The sequence below is a fragment of the Oncorhynchus nerka genome, linkage group LG24 (genome assembly GCF_034236695.1).
Source record: "Oncorhynchus nerka isolate Pitt River linkage group LG24, Oner_Uvic_2.0, whole genome shotgun sequence".
NCBI classification, from domain to species: domain Eukaryota; kingdom Metazoa; phylum Chordata; class Actinopteri; order Salmoniformes; family Salmonidae; genus Oncorhynchus; species Oncorhynchus nerka.
The window spans coordinates 36585798-36610800 of NC_088419.1; the positions used below are offsets into that span (position 1 = coordinate 36585798).

The 25003-nt window shown below is 40.3% G+C and overlaps 1 protein-coding gene across 1 annotated transcript; it reads right to left on the bottom strand.

The window, feature by feature from the left end:
- Window positions 1–1852: 1852 nt before the first annotated feature.
- Window positions 1853–25003, bottom strand: LOC115107336 (uncharacterized protein C14orf132-like). Its single transcript, XM_029630736.2, has 2 exons — window positions 24754–25003; window positions 1853–3906 (listed from the first exon to the last, which is right to left on the bottom strand). Exons 1-2 carry the CDS (start codon window positions 24778–24780, stop codon window positions 3682–3684), a joined length of 252 nt encoding a protein of 83 aa, XP_029486596.1. The 5' UTR covers window positions 24781–25003; the 3' UTR covers window positions 1853–3681.

Below are 25003 nucleotides of genomic sequence, written 5' to 3' on the forward strand. Positions count from 1 at the left end.
AATGAATGTAGACCATAATAAATGCATTTCTATAGCTTCCAAAATATTTTTTTATAACGGTGGGGGAGTGCCAAGATGGAGGTGCGGTGGCTTCAACACAGCGCCCCCTATCAGCCATCTAGTGTAAATAGAAATGATTGGGTTTGATGGACAACTTTGAAATCCAATGGAATTCCTTCAGGAAGTACACCCCACAGAGAGTAACTAGAAAAGTATGAGTTCCTCCAAAAGCCAGGGAGCCAGATTCAAACCCATGCTGACACTGGCATATGTGTGCTGGGGTCAGCAGCTGTAACCACTAGACCACACAGGCACTGAGGTATCTACAATTTTTTTCAACCTATTGCTTGTCTTAAACATAAAATCAAATAATTCATCTAAAAAAACAGATTTCCCCTAATGAAAAATACATCTACCCCTTCCAAATATGTTCATTTATTATAATCCACATAGGAATTCTATAGCCTGCACGTAGAAAGGCTACTTGAACTGACGCCTTGTGGACAGGAAGCCTAAGTTATTGTATAGCCTACAAACAACAATTCCAGCTGCCCTCTGGCAGCGATTCTAAATATTCAATATTCATTCAAATCCTCCTGAGATGAAAGGGGTCAAATTAAGTTCCGGCATCTGTATGGAGAATAGGATGCCATTTGGGACACAGATGACTGTTCCCAAACAGTGACTCTATTAATGCAGTGTGTTTGACATCCTCGGGCCTGCTCTACGGTGTGGCAGGCAGGAACGCATCAGAGATTTATTGAAATTTTATTAGCCTCCCAGCCTCCATGTTACAACTAATGGGGTGCTCACTGTCTGGCTGCTTTAATTTAGAAAGTGACTTTGCGGTTTGGAGATTTGCATGCCCCCTGTCTGGTGAGTAACGGGCTACGAATCTCACCGCTAACATCAATGTGCACAAAGGGTAGACTGTCATGCCCTGATCTGTTTCACCTGTTTTGTGATTGTCTCCACCCACCTTCAGGTGTCACGTTTTCCTCATTAGTCCCTAGGTACTTATTCCTGTGTTCCCTGTTCGTCTGTAGCCAGTTCATCTTGTTTTGTCAAGTCAACCAGCATGTTATTTCTGTGCTCCTGCTTTTTCCATTTTCTCTGTTGTTGCTAGTCCTCCCGGTTTTGACACTTGACTGCTTTGACTGTGAACCCGCCTGCCTGACCATACTGCCTGCCCTGACCTCAAGCCTGCCTGCCTGCCACCCTGTACCTCCTGGACTCTGACCTTGTTATGATATTTTGCCTATACCCTTGCCTGCCCCTTGGATTATAATTAATATCAGAGATTCAAACCATCTGCCTCCCGTGTCTGCATCTGGGTCTCACCCTGTGCCCTTTTACAGACAGCAAAAGCAGAAGACGACTATGCTTGCTCTCTGGAGTAAAGCAGGCTAATGCTAATAGATGAAGAGGATCATTCAACTTATAAAATCTCTTAATTATTTATGTAAGAGTATCGGCTAATGTGTGATGTCCACATGTAAAGAGGCTACATAAAGGGCATAATCCATTAGGACATTGTGGATGCCTGTGCATGGAAATGTACCCAGCGTTTTGTGAGAAAGCTGTGTGTGTGTGTTAGCCAGTTTTGCTGGGGAGTTTAGGGAGAGATAAAAAGGTGTACTGCACTGGGAACGAGAAACACTGCATCCTTGAGAGGGAAGTAGAGATTCATCGCTATGGCAACTGTCTCGTCTCATCCGGGGCTCATTAAAACGATACTGCACAAAAACATAAATGCAACATGCAACAATTTAAAAGATTTTACTGAGTTACAGTTCATATAAGGAAATCAGTCAATTGAAATCAATTCATTAGGCCCTAATCTATGGATTTCACATGGATGGGCACAGCTGGGGAGCCAGGCTAAGCCAATCAGAATTAGTTTTCCCCCACAAAAGGGCTTTATTACAGACAGAAATACTCCTAATTTTCATCAGCTGTCCGGGTGGCTGGTGTCAGATGATCCAACAAGTGAAGAAGCCAGATGTGGAGGTCCTGAGCTGGTGTGGTTACACTTGGTCTGTTGTTGTGCGGCTGGTTGGACCTACTACCAAATTTTCTAAAACGATGTTGGAGGCGGCTTATGGTAGAGAAAGGAACATTCAATTATTTGGCAACAGCTCTGGTGGACATTCCTGCAGTCAGCATGCCAATTGCACACTCCTTCAAAACTTGAGGCATTTGTTGCATTATGTTGTGTGACAAAACTGCACATTTTAGAGTGGCCTTTTATTGTCCCCAGCACAAGGTGCACATGTGTAATTATCATGCTGTTAAATTAGCTTATTGATATGCAACACCTGTCAGGTGGATGGATTATCTTGGCAAAGGAGAAATGCTCACTAGCAGGGATGTAAAAAAAAATGTGCACAAAATTGGAGAGGAAGAAGCTTTTTGTGTATATGGAACATTTCTGGAATCTTTTATTTCAACAAATGAAACATGGGACCAACACTTTACATGTTGCGTTTATACTTTTTGAGTATTTGGCTTGGAATGCAGTTTGGGTTACAATGTGTTGAGCAACTGTAAAGAGGAAGAAAGATAATCTTATATCCAAATATACATTCAGACCGACATAAAAATGGTTATGGTTACAGCAGTCACATCAAGAGGCTTGGATCCAAGTGAGTTCTAAGCGTGATAAATCTGCTTTCCACATGTAAATATCTGTGAAAAGTGGATTGCTATACAGAATGGAAACAAACATAACAAGCGTGGTCACAGTGAACATCAAGTTCTGTAAATCGTACATCCCGTTCATGTGGATTTGAGGTCTGATAGGGGTGTTTAAGGGAAATAGTTTTGGTGTACCCATACTTTATTTGATATGAATTTGCTCGGAAAGGATTGTCTATTCAGCACTCAAGGCTCCCTTAGGAAGGAAAGGGGAGAACTAGATTTACTTGATCCAAAACCGATAGTGTCAGGTGAACTATATTTTCATGGGGTAAGTAAATAAATCTAAGATCATTAGGCATTCTGTTTCTAGAATGTTTGTCATGAACTCCTAACTTTGGGCAGATGTCTTTAGAATACAGTGACCTCTGTGGAGTAATGCTTTGAAGATAAAAACACATCAGTGTTACTTTCCATACAATGATCTCCAAACGCTTCAATTGGCATGTTACAAAGGTTTTGTAGGAATATTGTACGTCCTTTAGGTGATTTCAGAATTGACCAATTAGCTCAGAGGTTATTCAGAGTTGACTATACAACACTGTATACTATTTTCTAGAATCCGTTCAATATTTAAAGCTTCATCAGAAATGTTAACATTTTTACATTTACATTACATTTACATTTAAGTCATTTAGCAGACGCTCTTATCCAGAGCGACTTACAAAAATTTACGTAAAATCAACAGAACTTATGTACAAAATATTTCTTTTTTTTTAACCTTTGGCTGCAGTAAAATTACCAACATATTACACATACTCAATTCTGTATTTGTATTTGTCCCTTGTCTTTCAAAAGCATGGACAAGATGTCAATGCAATAATCATTCACTCCTCTGTATCAGTGTAGCCTTTCAGAGTGGTCATTGTATTGGCTGCTGTGGAGTTCTGAGATTATGTCGCTCTCAAGTTTCTGAGCTTATGTTCAAATATCTTGTGCAGCAACTTCCTCCTGCTGGCAACACTTTATCATGGCTCCCGCCACTCAGAAAGTGAAGGCGTACACCACTCCCACAACCACAATGTTCCCAATGGTGGCTGTGATGGCAATCCAAAGCCAGATGGCGTCGCGGGACATGGGCTCCCTCTCCGGCTGGTCATGGGCTGCCATGGAGGCCGCGTGGACGCTGGCTGAGGAGTTGAAGAGGGAGTGGTCCGTGCTGTAGTCATCGTTGGGTGACGAGTCCATGAAGGCCCCCGCCATGACAGACTGGAAGAGAAAAGGAAGTCCATTAAACTCAAAGTGGGCAAAATATCTGAACTTTGCACAGCGTCATTTTATGTATAACCCGAAACACTCCTCCCCTATCAATATAGTCCAGTGGCGTAATCTTCTTCTCCCTTTGACAATGAATTGAATATTCAGTTCATTTGTCTCCTTTCCAATATTAAGTAAACAGTCTGAAAACATTTCTGCAATGGCTCTGATTCATTGTGAATGAGGAACCCTTATCTGGAAGGTGAAGCTCGTCCAATAGGCCATTGGAGCACATTATAGATTATAGCAATCATTTAAAACTCTTTCACTGAACTGTATCTACAGTAAAGCTATTGGATTGCCAATGGAATGCTTTCCAGCGATGGTATGGAACCTACGTATTCCTACACTTACGCTTACGCATACACATTCAGAACATACACGCAGTATTGCAATACCTATCTACAGCAGGGAAGAGGATGGCAACTATGCTCAGAAAATAACACACAGAATATATGAGCTGTGTTTAGGTAGCCAAACCCCACAAATATGACAGTGGGACAAGAAAGGTGTTCTCCTTCACACGGTTGTATCCTATACAACACAGTCTGCAGTAGAGCGTCACCAATTGCAGCAAATGACCAATCTGTCACGAGGTCCGTTCTCATTAGAGTACAATGGTGAAAGACGTGTTCTAATGTGATGAGGCTGCTACCGGTATCTTTGAAACCCTTCTGTGGAGATTAGTCTGTCACATATAAAGTAAATAGTCAATGGAGGTTAAGAGATACAGTATACAAAATATATTTTGTGAACATTGTCTCAAAGAGGGGACGGAGTCTGAGATCCTGTATGAGTACGCCAGGGCAGGGTAACCTAGTGGTTAGAGCGTTGGACTATTAATTATAGGTTGCAAAATCGAATCCCCAAGGTAAAAATCTGTCGTCGGTCCCTGAACAAGGCAGTTAACCCACTGTACCTAGGCCGTCATTGAAAATAAGAATTTGTTCTTACCTGACTTGCCTAGTTAAATAAAGGTATAAAGTCCTTTATGAGTACCTTATTTCCTTTGATTCCTATAGAGATGTGCTGTTTGTTCATAGCAAACTAAAGAAAAAGAGAGGGTATTGTGTAGTAGGGGTACAATAAAGGGACAGACAATGTCACATAGAGAACTAATCAAGGAAAGGGCTGTGATGAGTGTCCCATAGATGTGTCTGTTTTTCAGGATTCCACCTGACCGCGCCATCTTTTCACACCTCACAGATAACGTAAGGAGAGGAATTAAGAGACAATTCACTTGCATGTCAAACATATAGACTTGTAGGGTAAACAATTCCTTCTACACATTGAAATGTACAAAAGCTTCTCAAAGACACTTTCCCTCAAACAAAGCAGAACTCATCTCATTGAAGAAACTATGCCTTCAAGAAGTTTACCTTTTATCTTTCACTTGTATATAGAATCAGCCCAGCACATTATGTGGTTCAGAGAAGATTTGAACCATTTAGAAACAGGAGTTGGGAATGTGAACAAATTTATACAATTGTTCCTCAAACATGTTCTTTTTTTCATTCAAAGCTGTTTACCAATGCAAAGCTGACTGTCGCTGACTGTTGCTGATAATGGAGTACACACTGTCCATTTGTGGACTGGATATCAATTCCAATGTGTCACTCAGAGGTGAACTGCTTGATTGCTATTCAATGCTGTCAATACTTTCCATTTAATAAATACCTTACAAGGTAACTAAGACATAAGAGTGTTTTTAATCATTGTTCCTTATTGCCTCTGCTAAACATCACTGTCATACACGTGCACACATGCACGCTGACAAAACACTTAGGCGCACAACAACTCAGACGGCCCCAAACACCTTTCCTCAAAGGGACAAGTCAGTGTGCCTATGAAAACAAACCGCTCTGTCCAAATGAGCGATGGCACTCCCACATTGCTCATTTGTTCATGCATCGGATTACACACGTTTTTTCTCCAACTAGCCATTAAAGTGCTATGTTCAGGGTAATAGAGGTGCCTGTCACCGCCATAACGGCTTTTTGAAATCGCTTTCTAGCTAGAACAAATGGATCTTGCATATTGGTTTCCCAGTGTAGACTGTGCTAAATCACAGCTGAGACAATAATTAAGAGATCAACAAGATAGGAAGGTTTGGAGCCTCGGTACTGCCCTGGCTAGATTACCTGGATTTATGAACTAAATTCAGTTGATTTCTGCACTCATTTGCTCTTTGTCACTGTCACAAACGCTTTCTATGTAAATCTCCAAGAATACAGTTGGCTTTTTTAGTCAATATACCACGGATAAGGGTTGTTATTAATCACGACGCAAAGTGGAGTGCCTGGATACAGCCCTTACCCGTGGTATTTTGGTCATAAACCACAAACCCCTGAGGTGTCTTATTGCTATTATAAACTGGTTACCAACGTAATTAGAACAGTAAAAATGTATTTCTGTCATACTCGGGGAAAAGGTTCTGATATACCACGGCTGTCAGCCAATCAGCATTCAGGGTAAAGCATTCCAAAAGGGCTTCCATAGGAGTGAACATCAACAGAGCACAAACCATATCCTCATATGAGTCTCAGGATAGTCCCTGTTATATAGGTTGCTGTCTCCAACCCTACAGCCTGAACAGGAGCATATGTGTTAGTGAGCACTTTAGGATTCCTCTTTACAACGCAACTGTCAGAAGCAGTCAACGTCTTTATGTTTCTACCGTCAGTTCCTCAAATAAGCCTCCAGTCAGTTGTCAGTCATGGCACTCTCTGTTCACCAAATGATCTTCGGTCCTATAGCCAGAGGTTTCAGCATGAAGAAAAAGGATGTAACATTTTGTATTCTATTGCAAGTACAGACTAAATATCCTAAAGCTTGCTTAGCAGAACCACTGAATGAGCACTCACATGCCCACTTTGGACTTAGAGCATAGTAATGACACTGAGCACTTCCATCAACTGTAAATTATTCACCTGTAAAGTGCACTTTTTCTTATTTCCCCTGGTATCCCAAAATAATCCATCTCTCGTACAAATGGACTACTGAGACAATGGGTAGCAACAGTGAGATTCTCCTCTCTTCTTCTAAACACACAGCAAATATCATCCATTACCACTCCTATGGTAATGTTCCAGGCCATTATCATGCTTTTATTCATACAAGGGAAAGGGGAAGCATGTGTTTTACTGTCACGTTCTGACCTTAGTTCCTTTGTTTTGTCTTTTGTTTTAGTATGGTCAGGGCGTGAGTTAGGTGGGTTGTCTATGTTAGTTTGTCTAGGATTTTCTATTTCTGTGTTTGGCATGGTATGGTTCTCAATCAGAGGCAGCTGTCAATCGTTGTACCTGATTGAGAACCATATTTAGGTAGCCTGTTTTCCATTGTGTTTTGTGGGTGGTTATTTTCAGTCTTTGTGTGTCTGCACCAGACAGAACTGTTTCGGTTGTTTCTTTGTTGTTTGTTATTCAGTGTTCAGTTTTTTCATTAAATAAGATGAACACTTACCATGCTGCGCTTTGGTCCTCACCTTCTTCCCAAGACAGCCGTTACATTTACAGAAAATGCCCCATGTGTTTACAGAAAAAAATGTAAAATACTGTAAAATAATGCTATTTGAAACGTCCACACAGCATCAGTCACGACTACCTCTCTCATAGCTGCCTCTTACTCTCTCACGAAACAAAAAGGACCCATCAATCAAAAGGTATACAAATGTCTAAAACTGGAGAAACCAATATGATATCCTCTCTAACAAAGCATAAAGTGAAACACTTCAATCTAGTAAAAAAAGAGGGTCATTGGATGGTTCATGGATGCACACGTATAGCAAGTTTGGCCCTCGTATACGCACAGACTTTTTTACGGACTTGAATATGGAGTCCAATACCTATAAACCCCTGCTTCACATCACAATAGAACTCTGAGCTTTACCACTATTTTCCCATGTAGACTTTGATATCCTGTATGCTATTACAGACTAGACATTTAAACCTGCCATATCCTGACCTATGTACATTTATGGCTACAAACTCATTCCATGTCTCTCAGTGAACTCTGTTACTATGGTAACACATTCTATGCAAATCAAGCAAAGGACACTTTGTCATCTTCAGGTACAGTAACAAGGACTACACTATTTCGCATAGTTCACGACCTACCATTTCATTTGGAATATGTGTTGCAATTATTGGATTTCTGCCTCCACAATGCATAGACAAGGTATTTTCCTCAGGTCATATCCAGCCTACCTCAACGTAATGAGTGTGGCATGTCATTTATAGCATGGAAAGCAATGCTGGAACATGCAACCAATTTGACATTACAAAGTAATATCTGGCGAGTTACCATTTCTCAAGCCTGTCTGGTTGAGTGCCATCACACTACTGACGGTGGAGAATCTTTGGCAAAACAGAATCAGCCAGCTATTTCAGCTTTTTTTCTCTCGTTCCAAATCACTCATATCTGTAACAGTACTATGTGCCTGCCTGGGCCCAGCTCAGATCTGTAATAGTACTATGTGCTTGCCTGGGCCCAGCTCAGATCTGTAACAGTACTATGTGCTTGCCTGGGCCCAGCACAGATCTATAACAGTACTCTGTGCCTGCCTGGGCCCAGCTCAGATCTGTAACAGTACTATGTGCCTGCCTGGGCCTAGCTCAGATCTGTAACAGTACTCTGTGTATTATATCTTGGCTCTGTAAGAATTACACAAGGCTGTACTAATCACTGGCCCTTTTTTTTTACCATGATTCCCTCTGGTCTCTCTTTAGACGTCCTCGCCGTCTTTCTATCTGTCCCTGGATGAGAATGTCTTATGGGCATGAAGGAAAATAGAAAACGTGAACAGTTTTTTTGAAAAGTGTAGACAAGTAGGAAGAATAAAAACATATCCTTATATATGCCACAATATTATCAACATATGACATGCTATCACGATATATCACGATACATCGCCCAGTAAAGGTTAAATAAAAATGTAAAAAATGCCCGGTACCATTTTCATATTGAATTATCAATATTATTTTGGTGCCCACCACTACTAATTTCCCCTAAAAGTGTGTGTCTGGGCTCTGAGTGGGGCTAACCACATCTCTGTAACAGCGGTGGCCAACCAGCAAACTGAACAAGACGCCCATCATTCAACCACGACAAGAAGGACATGGGACTTTCCGCATGCTGTGATTAGTCCACTCCTGCTGGCTCACCGCCTGGGTGAGTCTTCACTGTAGTGTGTAGCCAGGTGACGCGTTAATCATATAGAGGGGCATGGGATCTCAGAGATAGCGTTAGCGCCACTCTGGGGGCTGGGCTTCATGTGATGTAAAAGCTATCCACTGGGCTACATTACAGGAAACAGGCTGCTTAGTGTGAGGACATTCACAGGTCATTAATCCATTTCTCCACAGGCCACACAATGTCAGGAGGGAATAACAAAATGCCCTTACACACACCCACATGCATACACGCACACACGCAAACAGACACACACACAAACAGGTCATTTATCCATTCTTACCTAGGTCACACAATCAAACAAGGGAGCAACAAAACCCCAACACACAACGGCACCTGCACATTTTTCCATGAATAATAATCACATAAAGACTGTACATCGACAGTCTCGACAAGCTAATGAAAATGTGTTTGCTTCATTATGTACCTTACTGAGAAAATGCCTTCCAAAGAAATCTCTTGCTAGAAACTACAACATATGAGTTGTGTTTGGGAAGAAATAAACAATGTCATACCGGCGGCTGTGGCGATCGTGACATTTTGTCAGCCGGTGATTGTCAAGCAAATAACTGCTGGCTTCACGGTAATTGACCCGTTAATTAACAGAAACACAATTAGCATCTTCTGGCTTCCACCCATAGTCCACAAGACACCGATGCAGACCTTTGGAGCGTCTACTTTTAAAAGTGTAATAAATCCATGTAATATAGCCAACACCATCAAAAGATATCCATTATTTATATTAGACAGGTCTAAAGAAACATGAAGAAGAATACAATTGAACATAGTTGAATAAAATAGAAAGGATATTTTCTCCAAAAGGTTTGAGGGAGTGTGCACATGCTTCTATTCTGTGTTGAGAGGTTAACAAAGAAACAGGTCCTTCTACATGCTTCATTTAGACATATTTATGTCACTTTAGTTGTGATACAAATGTTGGGCTATGTGTTTTAATTTTCAATACATTCTAAGGCTGCATGACGTGACTCTAATGATATGATTTGCATTGTTTCAGTCTCTCATTCACAACTGGACAAGCACTTGATAATGACTCAAATTCCCCGGCGGCATCCCTTTTGTGTGGCCGTAATGCCCCCTAAAACATCTATGACTTTTGCGGCCAGTAGCTGTCGTGCACTTGGGCTGAATATAATAATTATATTTCCCTTCTCCCGGCTGCATGCTCCAAAGCACCTCTCACTCTCAAGGCTCTCTCAGAGGTTCTCAATTCTTATTAGACAATGCCTGTAAAGTGATCTGGTCCTTCTCACAGCATCTCGGGATTTACATTTTTATTTATTTTATTTCACCTTTATTTAACCAGGTAGGCAAGTTGAGAACAAGTTCACATTTACAATTGCGACCTGGCCAAGATAAAGCAAAGCAGTTCGACACATACAACCACACAGAGTTACACATGGAGTAAAACAAACATACAGTCAATAATACAGTAGAAAAATAAGTCTATATACAATGTGAGCAAATGAGGTGAGATAAGGGAGGTAAAGGCAACAAAAAAATAAAGGCCATGGTGACGAAGTAAATACAATATAGCAAGTAAAACACTGGAATGGTAAATTTGCAGTGGAAGAATGTGCAATGTAGAGATAGAAATAATCGGGTGCAAAGGAGCAAAATAAATAAATAAATACAGTAGGGGGAGAGGTAGTTGTTTGGGCTAAATTATAGATGGGTTATGTACAGGTGCAGTAATCGGTGAGATGCTCTGACAGCTGGTGCTTAAAGCTAGTGAGGGAGATAGGTGTTTCCAGTTTCAGAGATTTTTGTAGTTCGTTCCAGTCATTGGCAGCAGAGAACTGGAAGGAGAGGCGGCCAAAGGAAGAATTGGTTTTGGGGGTGACCAGAGAGATAACCTGCTGGAGCGCGTGCTACAGGTGGGTGCTGCTATGCTTTCTTACAGGCTACAAGTGAAGACAGACACAACAGGGACGCAGCTGTCTGCGTCCTCATCGAATTCTGAGTCGCATATTGAAGATGTTGGAATAACTGTCCACATTTGAGTAGGCCTAACAAACAACACAATCACTAGCCTATGTCAATCTACTATACCCCATAGTACAAAAGTTCACCCATTTTATTGGTCAACTTGTCCTTCTGCCTGAAAAAAAAATATTCCAAACATAGTCTGGAATAGTTGATGTTCAAAAATGCAATCAATTAGCGGAGAAAACACAATTCTCAAAAGTGACCGCAAATGCGATTCTGCATGTAATGCTCATTATAAAGGCGCATTTTTATGGTGAAATTTTTCTTCCCCAAACTCACACACTGCCTATGTATGCCAATAGGCTCAACACTGGTTGTGAAGTGGATTAATAATGTGCTTCATTTTAAGAAGTTATTTGGCCACTGTAGTTGTGATACAAACCTTATCAAAACATGTAGGCCTATGGGCTAGGCTACAGGAGGTGTGCAACTATGATTTGAAAAAGTCACACACCAAAAATGCATGCTCTGTTTCTTAATCGTATCTTTACAAATACTAAATAATATATGTGTGAAATTTGAAACACGAAACAGGGGTAAAAATACATGTCATCTACACACTTAAAACACAAATGGAGGAAGCTTTTCCCATTTTCATGCCAGCCAGGCAGGCTATACTCCTCTTGCAAAAAGAAGCAATGTGCTTAATATTAGGAAAGTTGAGAAATAAATATAGTAGGCTTAGCCTATAGAAAGGCCATCAAAACGGTTTTCTCACTCAATTGCACAGCCTATAGAAATGCTGCATAACAGGAGCTTGTGGGCTCTCATGATGTGTTTGATTAGATTTTCGATCACATTTGCATTCATGTGGGACAATAGAGTGCTGAGTACCAGTCAGTTAGCAAGTTTGGTAGGCCACTAATGACCATCAGCAGCATCAGACCTTGGAGAAGCCTAGTTACTGTGATTAAACGGTCACTGGAATTTGACTGCGGTCATGACTTGTGAACGCCGGTGTGGCGGTACTATGGTCACCGTAACAGCCCTACGGAGTAGTCATGGAGTGTAGACAGCCTCTAGACAACAAAAGTCACAATAAGTTACCTATTCACTAGTCCCAATAGCAAAACTAATTGGGTTCTGAGGGGAGCAACACCTAAAATAGTTTGGTACCTCCAATTCCACATAACATTTTAGCATACACATGTTGACACATTAACCCTTCAAATGTAATTTCTTGAAATAGACATTGACATATCACACCTTATCACTACCACATGTTGAATAATAATTTCTGATTTGGTAGAAGGGCATTCTAGAATGGGCATTAACACCTCTGACTTTGTATCACAAAAAGACTTGGAAAAAAACAGTCAGAGGAATGGGGAGAGAGAGAGAACCCATACTTTTGGACTAACATTAGATAACACATTTTTCCAACGAGCGATAGCTTCCAATTTCCCTGAGAAGGGAGTGTTTTCAGTAAAGTGGCACTGAAGGAATTTGATAGCAACCATAGCCCCTGTGGAAATAAGCATATTTGCCAGGACTTTCTGTAACAAACTGTGTATGTATTAATAGAGAGATACATAGGGAGAAAATATTTAACTGATTGTTATTCCTCAGATGTGGCGCATACCCAGCACAGTTCACGTTTGAGTAGTTTTCTGCTTTGCATTTTAAAAGTCATTGAATCATGACACCACAGACCTCAAGTTCAACTAGAACAACTATAGTCAACACATTACACACAGGAGTGAACTGGTACTGCTGCTACAATGGCAAATCCCAGCATTCCACAGTCCAGAGGGCTATAGGGGTGATCCAGAGGACTCTCCTTACTGTACTGCTTGGCCCCCTTTAATCATACTGTTCATGATGCAATAGTAAGTCTGAGTTGAACTCTATGACTAGTGTATAGACCAGGAGCAGGACTACTGTATGGGGCAATGGGTTTGTTCTCTACACCCTGAACTATGTTTGTTTGAGGCACTGGAAGTAACCCCTGCTGTGGTGATGATGAGTTACACAGGATGTGGAAGCACTGTCCCCAGACCAGTTGCGTCACTGCATGGATTCTACTGTACTATACCAGGGTAGAATGGGGACCTCTGACTCTGGCAAGACACCAGGTCAGACACAGCCTTTATGATGCAATATATAACCTTAGAAGGGCATACTTTAAAGGTTCAGTAGTTACAACACAATTTAAAAAATGAAGAATATCGTCTTTAAACAAAGATGAACTTTTCTTCCACTTCATTGGGCCCGAATGTAAAAAACACAATGTCTCAGTATCTGTGAATACATTAAATATGATAAATTATGATGTGAAACAGTTTAGTCAATCAATAAGGATTTTTCCCATTCAATAATAACTACAGACTACAAAAAATCACGTTGACAAATCGTCACCTCTGGGGAACATTGGACTGGCAACATTTCATTTAGATTTACATACTAACTCATCAGGTCGAAAAAGATAACACAATACTGTATATGGATTATAAGCGCAGTAAATCACTGCACTCATCAGATATCGCAGATCCTTTGAAGAATATGTACATCCCCGACCCAAAATCCATATCATTATGTTCCCTCTGTGCGCTCCCTGGAGAATTCTTAATTTTACAAATGTATATACGAGTCGTGACTCGTGAAAATGTATCAGTGCCCATTAATAACTCAAAATATGGTTGTTAGGATGGTTTTGCAATGGTTGTTGAATTTTTTGTAGTATCAGTTATTTTACTTTATGTACATCTGGTAATGTTAATGGGGGGTAAAATAGAACTACTGCCTGATGCACTTCTGTGCAAGTAAGGTAGACGGGCATTTCCTTCTGCTTTGTAAGGCTAAATATTATAAGTCATGGACATGCTTGTTCATTCCCAGTGCATTGCTAGTAACAGCGAGTAGAAGAATGATGGATGACTAAACAAGATGATCTAATGTATGACCACAGTCCTATTGATTAACTTGACCATGCCTGGAATAGGGGCCAAAATGCATTTTAAGAAATGTTTATGTCGATTTAAGTTTGGAAATAGGGCACCCTGCCTTGGATGCTTCCTTGCGAAGGCAGCTTGGAGAGAAAGGCCCCCTCTGGTTACAGGTAATGGCTCACTAACTCTATGGCATCCCACACTGCCATTTTCATTAGCACTCCAATTTCCTTTCTCAACAGGGTAAACAACCTACGAGCGTTATGGGTGTACATCCTCATGTATTTACACGCGGAGGCATCGTGAGACCTGGATATCAGCATAATCACACTCTCTACAGAACACACTGGAAAACCATGAAACATGTGACACGTTTATAACATAAACATCAGTGTTAAAAACTTAAACTTCAGGCATTTAGGTTTTCCAATATACGGGTTAGCTAACAACGTCGAGAAAATTATGTGCGCGCTTCCATGGGGCAGAAGTCATTGTGTTGTTGTCATTCTGGATGGCCAGATTGTTAGCAAAAATGACAAGAAACTGCCATGTGGGTGGGCAATGGTAAGCGGCTCGTTTCAGCTTCTTTCATCTTGCTCTTGATACCATGTCTTGCTTTGAGGTGTTTTTGATTCCAAATCAATGCTAATATAGGAATAATTTGCTAGCTAGCTAGCCAACAACTGTAACGATGTATTTGAGAGACAACAAGTGCTCATTGTGTAATTTTATTTAGGTTTTCAGTAAACATTGGAGACTAAATATAGCGTCTATAAGTGTTCTAATCTTAAACACAGGCGTTTAGAATGCAAGATTAAACACGATAGTCCGCTTTTTCCAGTAAGTTTCTAACCAGAACATCTATATCTCCTAATTGTTCAGACTTTAAACACTAGTGTTAACTTTCCCATCATCCTCTTTAGAGTATATTTAGTCATTAGAAATGTATGACTTGCCATGCCTTTTACTCAGATTAGTGTTAGGACTGCCATCAGACTGTTAAACAGCCATCACTAACACAGAGAGGTTGCTGCCTACAGTACATACAGACATGAAATCATTGTCCACTTTAATACATGGATCACTAGTCACTTTAATAATCCCACTTTAACAATGTTTACATAGCTTTCATTACTCATCTCATATGTACTGTATGTACTGTATTGTAATACCATCTATTGCATCTTGCCTATGCTGCTCTGTCATTGCTCATCCATATATTTAAATGTATATATTCTTGTTCCATTCCACTCATTCTGATTGCAGGTGTGATAAAAAATATTCAAATTCTTGGATATCCTTCCTCTGGCTGGATTGCAATAGGATTTTTAGGCCACAATGTCGAGGATAGCTAGGCCATAACTAAAGGCCTTATGAAAAGTATGTCTTTGTAACAGGTTTACTTTTAATTGCAACACATTCACTTAGACAGTCACTTGGTGAATGGAATAGGAATAGAAGGAATAGAAGTTATTGAACTCAACAACCATGTCTCTGTCACTAACAAATAGTGATGTTAAGTTTGATACCGGAGCACTGAGGCATGCATCAAAACTGCTAAGCAGTTTAATTCAAAGCAGTGTAACGATGCCTGTACCACTTTATCAGAAGCACATGATCAATGACGTCCGAAGCTTCATTTCGCCAAACAACCACCTGAATGGTTTGGAATTGGTTTCGGGAAAGACAAAAAGTCTACTCTGCGCACAATACACAGCGTGGGACGTCATCTATAATCATTTGGATGCTCTACATTCTTTTGACCAGCAGGTGCTACTAGTGTACACTGTGTTGATCAAAGCCTTAATAAACCTATTTTCGACACAATTGGCTGGAAAGAGTTCAATGCTTTAGGAAGCTTAATTTCCCCATCACTACTAACAAACACAGTAATGGGTGGGTATCTCTTACATTCACTCAAAAGGCATTTATGGAAATATGAAAATATGGCTACATCCTACAGTGTTGAAATAACACCCTCAGTGTTTAGTGTTTATCCTGAATAAACATGTTCATATGTTTAAAAAGTATAATACCAAATAAGCATGTTCTTGTGTTTACAATCAAAACACTGTGACGAGTTTTCATTGATATTCTAAATGCCTTGACGCGTTTAAAAAGTGTTATATAATTATTTTGAGGTATGTGTCTTAAACACTTGGTTTAACCGTGTATGCTGATCTCTTTTTGCCATAGCTCCAGTCACTCTGATTCAGATCATTATGTCTTGATCAGATATCCTTTCATGCACTGTGTCAGCAGTCTACTGAGAAGAAACAGTCATAATCCAAGAAAGATCTCACAACTGCTTAATCTTTTCTGTGCTTCCTGTCCACACACAGGGAGCTTGTGCCCCACCCTGGGAGCTGTTGCCGTCCTGCAATATTTCACCCCTTGTCTGGAAATTCACCCATTCAGAGAGAGCCAGCTAGCTCGAGCATGGCACATTACTACTCGAGAGCTGGGAGCCAGAAGCCATCATTCTCGCCCCGCTAATTACAGTACATGCACTCTGACACACCCCTGGGCTAAGCTGAGGAAAATTGTATTGCCGCCTGTAGCTTAGACCCAAAGACAAGCGCTTGGTTGGTGTGATAAGGAGGATGGTGTCAAGGTCTGAAAGCAATTTTATCTGGTGACCAGTCGAGTGGGCCAAGAAGTGACAAACCACTCCCTGATCCTACTGTACACACACCCATATAGCTGGTGTAAAGTACTTAAGTAAAAATACTTTCAAGTACTACTTACAGTAAGTCGTTTTTTGGAGAATCTGTACATTACTTTACTATATATGTTTTCGACAACTTTTACTTTTACTTCACTACATTCCTACACTTTAAAAAACGTTTTACTCCATACATTTTCCCTGACAACCAAAAGTACTTGTGTCAAATTTAGCCTCTGGCCTGGCGGACTCACTAAACACAAGTGTGCCCCTGGCAATACATTATTTTTAAAAACAAGGAAATGGTGCCGTCTGCTTTGCTTAATATAAGGAATTTTAAATGATTTATACTTTTACTTTTCATACTTTAAGTATATTTTTGCAATTACATTTACTTGTTAAACTTAAGTATATTTAAAACCAAATACTTTTAGACTTTTACTCAAGTAGTATTTTACTGGGTGACTTTCACTTTTACTTGTGGAACTTTCTGTTAAGGTATCTTTACTTTTTACTCAAGAATGAAAATTTGGGCACCTTTCTCACCACTGCATATAGCATGTGTAGATCCAGCAGAGGCAGCACGTACAGTATGTCTACTATAACCATCACTAGCTGGTTGTCTGGCTGACTGGCTGGCTGATCAGCTATGTATCCATGGGATCTGCAGCCACAGCCATCCTCACTATCAGTTCCTTTCAGATAGGGTTTTGTTTCAGTACCTGTTGTAGCCTACCCACACTCTACACATCTATGGAAGCCACTAAAACGCATCCCACTCACTGACAGCTGATGTGTGCTGTAAATGAACTTAGTAACAGACAACATTAACGATCAAAACCAAGGATGTATAGAATAGTATGAGAGCAGGAAATAGAAAAAAAGGAATGTAGTAGATTGATGCTAAAATCAGTGTATGTGACATATAACAGACACAGCATGAGTCTTGCACAAGCAGTATAACTATTCCTTTGTAGTTGAGGGTATAAAAATGAAATTGTCATAAGCAGTGGTCAAGCAGAAAGGAGAAATTCAATAAGAGTTGAAAGAAGCATCGGTATCAGTGGCAAGAGATAAACGGAATGGCTTAATTAGGAATAATGGGAAATCTTGATTGCGATCATGGACATTGTATGAAAAAAAAAATGGCAAACTTCAAGCATCCTTCATCATCTGTCAAAACTTAAAAGGAATATAGACCACGGTTAATTTGCATCAAGGGCACAAAATGAAGGATATGATTAAGAGTAAAGTCACTTGGTAAAACATTAGGACTCATTACATGGTGGCTCCTATTTCAGATTAAGGCTAGCAGAGAGAGAGAGAAAAATGTGTAAAGAAAGCACAGTAAATGTTTAAGACTGTTTATACCACCAACAGCGTAATGAGTTTAGGTGCGACCCAGATGATTGCTCCCTCTCGCTCTGGTTTCCAATAGGCAGGTAGACTCTAAAAAATGCTGGTTTAAAAACAACCCAATTTGGCTAAATATTGGACAGAACACATGTTGGGTTAATGTGACCCAGCCAGTTGGGTCACAAACAACTAATTTCTTCTATAAATTGGGTTGTTGATGCTGGGTTATTGAGCTATGATCCACCCAGTCAGAGCAGAATACTGGAGGCGTGGCTTAGTAGGGGCGTGACTTTCAGATCGTTATTTTGGCTACCTTTGAGAGTAAATGTCATTCCAGTTTTAATCTGTTCTGTTGTATTGTCAGTACATGTTGAGCACAGACAGGTTTGTATCTTTAATAAGGCTTACACAAGATTGAGTTTCTATGCATATCCGTGCTTCAACACCTGCATTGTTTGCTGTTTGGGGTTTTAGGCTGGGTTTCTGTACAGCACTTTGAGATATCAGCTGATGTACGAAGGGGTATATAAATAAATTTTATTTGATTTGATATCCCAATGTTGGTATAGTTACCACTTTGTTATAATATTTAAATCTGCTTTTTTTATTTTAATAAATGTCACATTAAAATGTGTAATGTGATAAAATATTGAAGGAAAATAAACATTTGCAGTATACAAACTTGATGATGAACATGAATTACATTTATTCTCACAGGGGGCCAAAAATAACTATCTGAAAGCCATGCCCAGAATAGGCCACGCCTTTGGATTACCGAAACATGGGTTAATTTAACCGTAAATTGGGTTATTATTCACTTTCATGTTGGGTTGACCCAGCAGATGGGTATTTTTTAACTCTCTTTAGTCAATTACAGCAGCCCCATGAAAATCAAACTACAATAATATAAACATCCCCATAAAAATCTGTCTGTTTAAGCTAAAGATATCCTCTATATATATATATATATATATATATATATACTGTATATACACTGCTCAAAAAAATTAAGGGAACACTTAAACAACACAATGTAACTCCAAGTCAATCACACTTCTGTGAAATCAAACTGTCCACTTAGGAAGCAACACTGATTGACAATAAATTTCACATGCTGTTGTGCAAATGGAATAGACAACAGGTGGAAATTATAGGCATTTAGCAAGACACCCCCAATAAAGGAGTGGTTCTGCAGGTGGGGACCACAGACCACTTCTCTGTTTCTATGCTTCCTGGCTGATGTTTTGGTCACTTTTGAATGCTGGCGGTGCTTTCACTCTAGTGGTAGCATGAGACGGAGTCTACAATCCACACAAGTGGCTCAGGTAGTGCAGCTCATCCAGGATGGCACATCAATGTGAGATGTGGCAAGAAGGTTTGCTGTGTCTGTCAGCGTGTCCAGAGCATGGAGGCGCTACCAGGAGACAGGCCAGTACATCAGGAGACGTGGAGGAGGCCGTAGGAGGGCAACAACCCAGCAGCAGGACCACTACCTCCGCCTTTATGCAAGGAGGAGCAGGAGGAGCACTGCCAGAGCCCTGCAAAATGACCTCCAGCAGGCCACAAATGTGCATGTGTCTGCTAAAACAGTCAGAAACAGACTTGAGGGTGGTATGAGGGCCCGACTTCCACAGGTGGGGGTTGTGCTTACAGCCCAACACCGTGCAGGACGTTTGGCATTTGCTAGAGAACACCAAGATTGGCAAATTCGCCACTGGCACCCTGTGCTCTTCACAGATGAAAGCAGGTTCACACTGAGCACATGTGACAGACGTGACAGTCTGGAGACGCTGTGGAGAACGTTCTGCTGCCTGCAACATCCTCCAGCATGACCGGTTTGGCGGTGTGTCAGTCATGGTGTGGGGTGGCATTTCTTTGGGGGGTCGCACAGCCCTCCATTTGCTCGCCAGAGGTAGCCTGGCTGCCATTAGGTACCGAGATGAGATCCTCAGACCTCTTGTGAGACCATATGCTGGTGTGGTTGGCCCTGGGTTCCTCCTAATGCAAGACAATGCTAGACCTCATGTGGCTGGAGTGTGTCAGCAGTTCCTGCAAGAGGAAGGCATTGATGCTATGGACTGGCCCGCCCGTTCCCAGACCTGAATCCAATTGAGCACATCTGGGACATCATGTCTCGCTCCACCCACCAACGCCACCTTGCACCACAGACTGTCCAGGAGTTGGCGGATGCTTTAGTCCAGGTCTGGGAGGAGATCCCTCAGGAGACCATCCGCCACCTCATCAGGAGCATGCCCAGGCATTGTAGGGACGTCATACAGGCACGTGGAGGCCACACACACTACTGAGCCTAATTTTGACTTGTTTTAAGGACATTACATCAAAGTTGGATCAGCCTGTAGTGTGGTTTTCCACTTTAATTTTGAGTGTGACTCCAAATCCAGACCTCCATGGGTTGATAAATTTGATTTCCATGGGTCATTTTTGTGTAATTTGGTTGTCAGCACATTCAACTATGTAAAGAAAAAAGTATTTAATAAGAATATTTCATTCATTCAGATCTAGGATGTGTTATTTTAGTTTTCCCTTTATTTTTTTGAGCAGTGTATTAAGATATATATTGTTTGCATTGGCTGCATCTGAATCCACTGCATCCTTTCATGCCGTCCCTAGGAGGGGTGTGTCACTTGAGTGGGTTGAGTCACTGACGTGATCTTCCTGTCCCGGTTGCCAAACTATTATGACTCCTCTATTGTGATTACTGTTTTGTTCTAGGATGTCCCTAAGCCTCACAAGACTCGCCTGAAGGTAGCCCGGTACCAGTAAAATGAATGAATGGAAGTATATATGGAAGTTTCCTGATCTTTCTTATATCCCTCAGATATGGGACAGACACTTCAAAAACAAAATTCCTTTAGTTTTGTTTTTCCATGTATGATGCTGTTATTCAATGCGTTTATGGGCTAATAGCTAATAGCAGTAAGGCCAAATTCAATGTTTCATCAAATATTTGTTTTTATACCTAAAGGGATCCCTAAAATTTTAAATCAAATATCTAAATGATCCTTCATATGGCCATCTTAAAACAATTTCACATGTTAGCTTAGTAGAACCCCCCCACAGGCTTAAACTATAGAGGTTATTTGCAGGAAGAATGGCCTATTGGCGACGATAAGTATTTTTGGCAACCTGTTGGAGTAAATGTCATTCCTGTTCATCATGTTATTTTTGTACAATTTTGTACACATTTAAATTTCCCTTCAATATTTTTGCACATTACATAGTTTAAATATACAATTAATAACATTATTTAAACATCATAACAAATTGGTAACTATCCCAACACTGGGATATGCATAGGCACTTGAGGAACTCAACTTGTGTAAGCTTCAATAAACTACAAAAGTGTCGGTGCTCACCCTTAATGCGTTTGACAATACTACAAAACAGATCAACCGTAATGACATTTGCTCTCCCCCCGGGGACCAAAAATAACGACCCGAATGCCATGCGACTACTAAGCCACGTGCTTCCAGTGTTCTGATCTGACACGGTGGATCATAGCTCAATAACCCAACTAAATGACACAACTGGCTGGGTCAAAAATAACCCAACGTGTGTTCTGTGCACTATTAACCAGCGATGGGTTGTTTTTAACCCAGCAATTTCTTTTGTATACGAAGGCATAATGAGACAGAAGAGGGAAATGTCATCAGAATGTGATTCATGTAATACAAATGGGAGTAACGTAATAAGAGTGGGAAGTGAGAAACTGAGGCAGTTAGTGCTTATGCTTAAGCCTGCATAGTTACCAAGTTCTGTCATAGCAGACCCATGTTGGAACAATATGGCAATGGAGCATCTCAGTGTGCTCTTCAGCATTAATGTGAAAGTGACTAGCTCCTGCCTGTCAGCCAGGGCATCGAGGGCGAGATGACACTGAGCAGAGCGGAGAGCGTCGTGGAGGAGTCAGGCAGAGAAACTTGGCGCCCAGCTCAAGAGACTAATGGAGAGCTCTCTCAACGTGGCAGGCAGAGCTGTGTCACCATCTCTATCTTACCGATGCCGTCCTCCCAACAGCCATCGCTTCCTCGCACTGTCGCACAGCTGTCTAGAGCCGTGGAGGAAAACCACCGAAATATTTCCCGACACATGACCTCCCAGACCTAGACTCTGAACACCCACAGCAACAGAGAAAGCCTTGATTAATACTGTTTTGTAGTTGACAGATGATTGAGGATGTGTCCTTGATGAGTACTGTATGGATGGATGTTGAGGGGAATGAGTGGTGACATGAAGATATATGATGGCGTCCTAGCTCATGGTTATACTCGTATGATTCAGTAATATCAGTCTTTATTTTGTATTTGCCTACAGTAACCTGAAAGTTCTGCATGTTGATTGCATAATGTGTTGGCCAACACATTCAATCTGGGCTTTGTGAGATACTATAGTCAGCTTTATTGAGGATTTAAAAACGTTCATCCCTGTCAGAATGTCTCTAAATACAAGAGAATTCAGCTGATACCGCTCTACATTCCAAGTTATCAGGCGCCTGGCTAACACCACACACTGTAATATGTTTGGTTTCAACAAATTATTATTAACTGGTTCCACTTCTTTCAGCCCAAGTGTTACCTGAACTAAAAAACAAACAGTTGGCGCAAAATTACTTCCAACTTTTTAAAAACATAGGCAGAAATTCAGTATATATATGACTTACCTAAAAAAGCCTGTGGGGCAACTATTATTTTTGTTTTCATATTTGAGATGTAGACAGTAATTAATATTCTTTGTCCTCACCTGGGATTTGAACTCTCAACCTCTTCCAATCTTCTTGCTACCACAACCATGTTCATGTCAATGACTTATTTCACCTGCATTGCTACACTTTGCTCTTCAAAGTAAATCTCAGGTACACTCAAGCAAAACTATTGTATTTATCATAGTGATTACGGAGTAACATTAAAACAGATTAATATGCCCCACCAACAGCAGACAACTACACAGAAAAACCTACAATTGCTGAAATAAGTCAATAATATCAATGGTGAGAGAATAGTTAGATAAACTGACACTTGACTCAGATATGGTGGCAAAGCTGGAAGATTGGAATGCCAAGAACCAAGAGGCTGAGAGTTCAAATCCCAGGTGAGGACATGTTGAATAAAAACTACTGTATAAATGAACATGCACAATGTAAACATGTATGTCTAATATACATTTCCAGTCAAATATTTCAACACACCTACTCATTCAAGGATTTTTCATTATTTTCTACATTGTAGAATAATAGTGAAGACCTCAAAACTATGAAATAACACATATGGGATCGTGAGGTAGGCAAAAAAAGTGTTAAACAAATCAAAATATATATTTATATTTGAGATTCTTCGAAGTAGCCGCCCTTTGCCTTGATGACAGCTTTGCACACTCTTGGCAAAAATATATTATGATTTGTTTAACACTTTTTTGGTTACTACATGATTCCATATGTGTTATTTCATTGTGTTTATGTCTTCACTATTAGTAAACATGTAGAAAAAGCCTTGAATGAGTAGGTGTGTCCAAAGTTTTCACTGGTACTGTATGTAAGTTAAAAACATTGTATGTTAAAAGTGTCTGTAACCAGTTGCACAGCTTTTTTTTAGTTAAGATGCCCAAATAATAATTTATAGTTGAACGATCATATGAGACAACTTGAGCAAGCACATCATTTTGAATTGACAAAATGTTTGCCTTACGTTTTCTTAAATTTAAGCTAAGTTTGAGACAACATTTTTTGGGGGGGTTGGGGTTCCCCTTGCCCACCCTAATGACGCTCATGTTTTCTAAATATAAATGTGCATGCAGGTGCAGCCCTGAGGGCATGACACTCATAATCAGAGAAATGTAAATAGGCTAGCAATGAAAATCATGGTGAATCGTAAACATTGTCCATGGTCCGGTGTGTTATTGTCATGTTTCATTTATTAGAGTCGTTATGCGGAGTTACAAGTTCAAGATAATTACATTTCGCATTGCAAATCACATATTTGCACTATGGCATGGTAGCCTGCCATATAATACCTAGAATAGCCTATCTTAATAGATATTGATCAACTCCAAGTCTATTATAATTGCATATATCTCATCTGGGCTGATTACATTTGATTACTTTAATTATCCGGTTGATTACAAAGTTGTCTGACATCTCAGTCAAATATAAGAACTGCATTGATGATCAGAGGAACATCAGCGTGGACAAAATAATAGAAAATGGATGAAAACATGTATGCATGTGTGTTAAATTCTTTATATGATTACATGTACTAACTTTAGCCTAATCTAATTCGTGCAAAAAATCGTATCATTTCCTGAAGTTTAGCGACCAAATGTTATATTTGGAAAAAAATCAACAAGTTGTATTACAGTCGGTTTAAAAAACGATATTGATCTCAAGATTTAGGGTGAGATGCGTGTTTACACCTGTTTATCCGTGAAAGGTTATTTTAGCTTGTTGGTGACAAAATCAAGTTCATCGGGCGAGAGAGAAACTTCGTGCGTATGTCGGTAGGAAATAAATAACCCATACATACGCCATATAGAACTGGTTTACTCTTTACTGCCTTCTGCACATTAGCAAGCTTTTGACAACGCATTTAGCCTATTCGTTCTAATAATTATTAGCCGATAATTGCATTGAAACCACACATAACTTCTTGAATACCAATACCAATAATGTCACAGACTTACCTGCGCAGCCATAAATGAGAGATCCATTGTGTTACGCGTGTGAGAACAGTACACCGTTGACTATCTTGAAATAGTGTCGAGTCGCCCTAGTATTCTCCAAAATGTAATTAGAACGTTTTTCCCATCTACATTCTCAGATCCAGCCAACGTTAATAGCGTATGCAAGTGGCGTAGCCGAGTAGGCGACTATTGTATTGGAACATACGACAACCTTACAGAGAGGGAAAGAGCGCAACAGCCGTGTGTTTCT

Coding starts and splice junctions, on each gene's coding strand:
- LOC115107336 (XM_029630736.2), bottom strand. CDS start 24,780: ATGGATCTCTCATTTATGGCTGCGCAG. Junction 3,907..24,753: donor TCTCATTTATGGCTGCGCAG/GTAAGTCTGTGA, acceptor TTTCTCTTCCAG/TCTGTCATGGCGGGGGCCTT.